Source organism: Meles meles, chromosome 5 (assembly GCF_922984935.1).
Source record: "Meles meles chromosome 5, mMelMel3.1 paternal haplotype, whole genome shotgun sequence".
NCBI lineage: Eukaryota > Metazoa > Chordata > Mammalia > Carnivora > Mustelidae > Meles > Meles meles.
In genome coordinates, this window is record NC_060070.1 from 152,655,131 (window position 1) to 152,659,242 (window position 4,112).

General features: G+C 40.5%; 1 protein-coding gene across 1 annotated transcript; it reads right to left on the bottom strand.

Moving 5' to 3' along the window:
* Positions 1-2,015: 2,015 nt before the first annotated feature.
* On the bottom strand, positions 2,016-2,954 carry LOC123942487 (putative olfactory receptor 2B8). The gene has a single exon (XM_046006443.1). The coding sequence runs from the start codon at positions 2,952-2,954 to the stop codon at positions 2,016-2,018; it is 939 nt and encodes a 312-aa protein (XP_045862399.1).
* Between the last annotated feature and the right edge of the window lie 1,158 nt (positions 2,955-4,112).

Below are 4,112 nucleotides of genomic sequence, written 5' to 3' on the forward strand. Positions count from 1 at the left end.
ACAAAAGAGTCCAAATACTATTGGTGACAATTTGCACAGCCCTGGAGTCTGTTTGCAGACAGGGCATGGAGAGCTTGGGGAGCAGATTCCTAACATTAGAAAAATGTTACAGAGCGATCCTGAACTTGTGTTTGGTCTCTTCAGTGATTTCTCTTTTATTTTGGCTAGGATCCCAGAGACCTTTGTTATCTGTCATTTAGTCCCATGAGTCATAGACACCCATATGCCATTCAAACAATCACTTAAAGGAAATGAATCTGCTTCATCCCAGGGCTCTCTGTCTCCTTAAGAGCAGAGAAGTTGTTCACCTGGATCAATAGGCTGCATGGTTTCCTGAGACCTTGAGGGTTTTTGTGCCAAAGAGAGATCATTTGAGGGATTTTACAGTGACCATTTTTACATAACTGTCAGGACGTGACTGAAAGAGACAGTAGAGAGATGCTTGGAAGTTCTTGATTTCAGCTCAGCTCATGATCTCCATGTCACAAGATGGAGACCCCATCAGGCTCCATGTTCAGGTCTCTCTTCAATTCCATCTGCCTGTCCTCCACCTGTTCTCTCTCCCCCTCTCTCTCAAATAAATAAATAATAAAATAATAAAATCTTTAAAACAAATAAAGGAAAATAATGGCGAGTGGGAAATTTGTCACATTCAAGGATAAACAGTGTACAGAACTAGTTATCTACTTGCTTGGTGACAAGATACATGCCAGGTGTTGATTTCAAGTGGGAATAGTGCATGCTCTTACTGATACAGAGAGAACCTGACTGTGTGCATAATCTCCCCTGGCTGTCATTTCCAGCCTCCACATGGTGTCTGTACAGCAAGATCACTTGGCATGAGCATGGCCAGCTGAAAGTTCAAGGCCCTGGGGAGGCCTGTTAGCTGTCAGGATAGGGAACAGTAGCGTTGTTATGTGTATGTGTCCAGACCAAGACCTGCACTGGGCTATATGTTGGGAAAACTTACCAAAATCAGAAACGTTTCTGTGATCATGGCATTGTCAAAGTTCCAACCTCCAGAGGAAAATACCCTGTTTGTGACGATACATATATACAAAAACCCAGATCCATACCACAAACACATTTATGTGCAAACTGAGTTTGAGTTAACATCTAAGGGCTTACAATGTCAGACTCAACTGTTCTGGGATGTTGACACTCATTACTCCTAATTCAGAAACGTATGACAGTAGTTCAAACTCAGATGGCTATTTGTAAAGAATAGACACATGGACGTATTTAATGATTAATATACATTTTATTTCTTCTTTACATTTCCTCCTAGTGAATCTGCTAAGCTCCAGAGAACATGGGATTTCCTGGGAATAAGAGGTCATTTCCCAGATTTTTAGAATATGTCCCTGAATTCAAACTGTATGGTACTTTTGGCAGGCTAGAGATAAAAAAGCATTGATCAGTTGATGCCTGGATCAAAGAAATTATTAAATCGTAAGAAGAGGAGATTTAAATATATTTTATCAGGACTGATGTTAGCAGGATTTTCTTTGAGCTAAGGATTGCTTTTTCTCACAGATGTCCACTTACTTCTGTGAAAAAGCTGTGATACAGGCAACCTAAGTACCTTATAATAGAACCATGATCACAATGCAAGAAAAAGTGATATGCACCAACAATTTGCTAGAAAAAATGCTAAAATTTTAATATTTTCTATAGTGTTTGAGTCATTCATATTCTTATTTTCCATATGACTTAATGGTATGTGCGTGTCTTCTTGCACAAAGAATGAAATACGGTTCCCAAGTGTGTGGGGGAATATGAAAATCATGTAGAGCTCTTTAAAATGAAAAATAATGCAGACTCTCTTGGAGCAACTCTGGAGGCTTCATGAACCCATGAACATTGATTTTGAGCACTCACTTGCATTAAAGAATCAGGTAAGGAAATTCCATTGAGAAATGTCACAGGAAATTTTGGATTACATGGTGAGGACAGAGTCTTCTTAAAAAGGTCTGCCAGCCATAGTCTTCCTTCAAAAGGTCTTCCCCACCCAGTCATCTGGATTCCTGGCCCCTGCAAAGTACCTTCTTCATTGCCCCCGTCACATCCTTGTTCCTCAGTGTATATATGACGGGGTTGACCATGGGGGTGACAATGATGTAGAACAGAGAAACAAACTTGCCCTGATCCTGGGAGTAGTTGTTGCTGGGCTGGAGGTAAGCATAGATGGCCGTGCCATAGAACAGGGAGACCACTGTGATGTGGGACCCACATGTGCCAAACACTTTCCTCTGCCCTGCAGATGACTTTATTCTTAAGACCGCCCTGATGATCTGACCATAGGAGAAGATGATTAATGCCACAGGTATGAGGAGGATGATCACCCTGGCAAAGAACATCTCTGACTCATACACAGTGGTGTCAACACAGGCAAGCTTGAGTAGTGGAGGGATCTCACAGTAGAAGTGGTCTATTTTATTTCTCCCACAAATTGGTAAAAGGAAGATGAACGTTGTTTGCAATGAGGAGTTGGCAAAACCAAAGAACCAAGATGCAGAAGCCATGAGGACACAGAGACGGGGGTGCATGATCATGGTGTACTGCAGGGGCTTGCAGATGGCTGCATAGCGGTCAAGTGCCATGACCCCTAACAGAATGCATTCCATGCATCCCAACCCTAGAGCAACAAACAGCTGAACTACACAGCCACCAAACGAGATAGACTTCTCTGCTGTCCTGAGATGAACCAGGAGCTGAGGGACAGTGCTGGTCGTGTAACACAGGTCCAGAAAGCTTAGGTTGGAGAGAAAAAAGTACATGGGAGTCTGAAGATGTGGGTCGAGGTGGGACAAGGCAATGATGGTGGTGTTTCCCAGCAGAGTGAACAGATAAAAGATCAGGAGGACCACAAAGAGGACTAGCTCCAGTTGAGGCCGTTCAGAGAAACCCAGCAGGATAAACCCCATGAAAGAACTGCCATTTTTCTGTTCCATCCTCTGTTAGTGCATGTTTCCTGTCAGGACCAAGCATTTAGAAGCTTTTAAAAGAAACCTTCAGAAATAAAAAAATAGCTGATGGGGAGGATCTCACGTGTTAAATATAGGGCATTGGATTTTTATCAGTAACTATGTGAATCAATGATGTGCTTTTTACAATTGATGCACTTTATGCCAGTACAGTTCCACATTATGACAAAAAGGATAGCATTAGTATTTGGTCAAAAAAATGAAATAATGGCCCCTGTGTTTGCATCAGTTATAGGTATGAAAGGTCTCTCAGACTGAGCTTAATAAGATTTAAAGTACTATAAGTATATACATATATTTTAGAAAGAATGGGGAGGAGGGGAAAAGAGGGAGAGCAATCAGAAACAATCAAAAGGAGATACAGACAGAGAGAGAGACGTTATTGTAAATTTGTTCTCAAGATTTTACACAATAAGATTTGCACACACCACACATGCCATAGAATATAATACAATATAATCTCAAAAATGCATTTAGATACAGGAATTGAAGACCAAGAACGTACTTACACAAAAAAATCAACTACATGCAAAACACTACTACTAATTTGCTTATAAACATTATGGCAGAATTGACTGTTTAATATACTGATGAACGCTGCACTGTTGTTTTTTTTTTCCTGTATGGTAACAAAAAAATATATACTCAATCACAGAGAACCAAAAATATCACCATCCAAATACAGTGCTGACCAATATCACTGATGAATATGGATGCTCAGATTCTCAACAAGATCCTAGCAAACAGGATGTAACAGCACATGAAAACGATTATCCACCATGACCAGGTGGGATTCATCCCTGGGTCCCAAGGATGGTTCAACATTCGCAAATCAATCAATGTGATAGAACAAATCAATAAGAGAAGAAGAAGAACCACATGGTCCTCTCAATTGATGCAGAAAAAGCATTTGACAAAATCCAGGATCCATTGCTGATTAAAACGCTTTAAAGTATAGGGATAGAGGGAACATTCCTGAACTTCATAAAATTTATCTATGAAAGACCGACAGCAAATATCATCTTCAATGGGAAAAAGCTCACAGTTTTCCCGTTCAGATCAGGAAGATGATAAGGATGCCCACTCTCACCACTCTTATTCAACATAGTATTAGAAGTTCTAGCA

Excerpts from the sequence above, each read along its gene's own strand:
- LOC123942487 (XM_046006443.1), bottom strand. The coding sequence starts at position 2,954 with ATGGAACAGAAAAATGGCAGTTCTTTCATGGGGTTTATCCTGCTGGGT.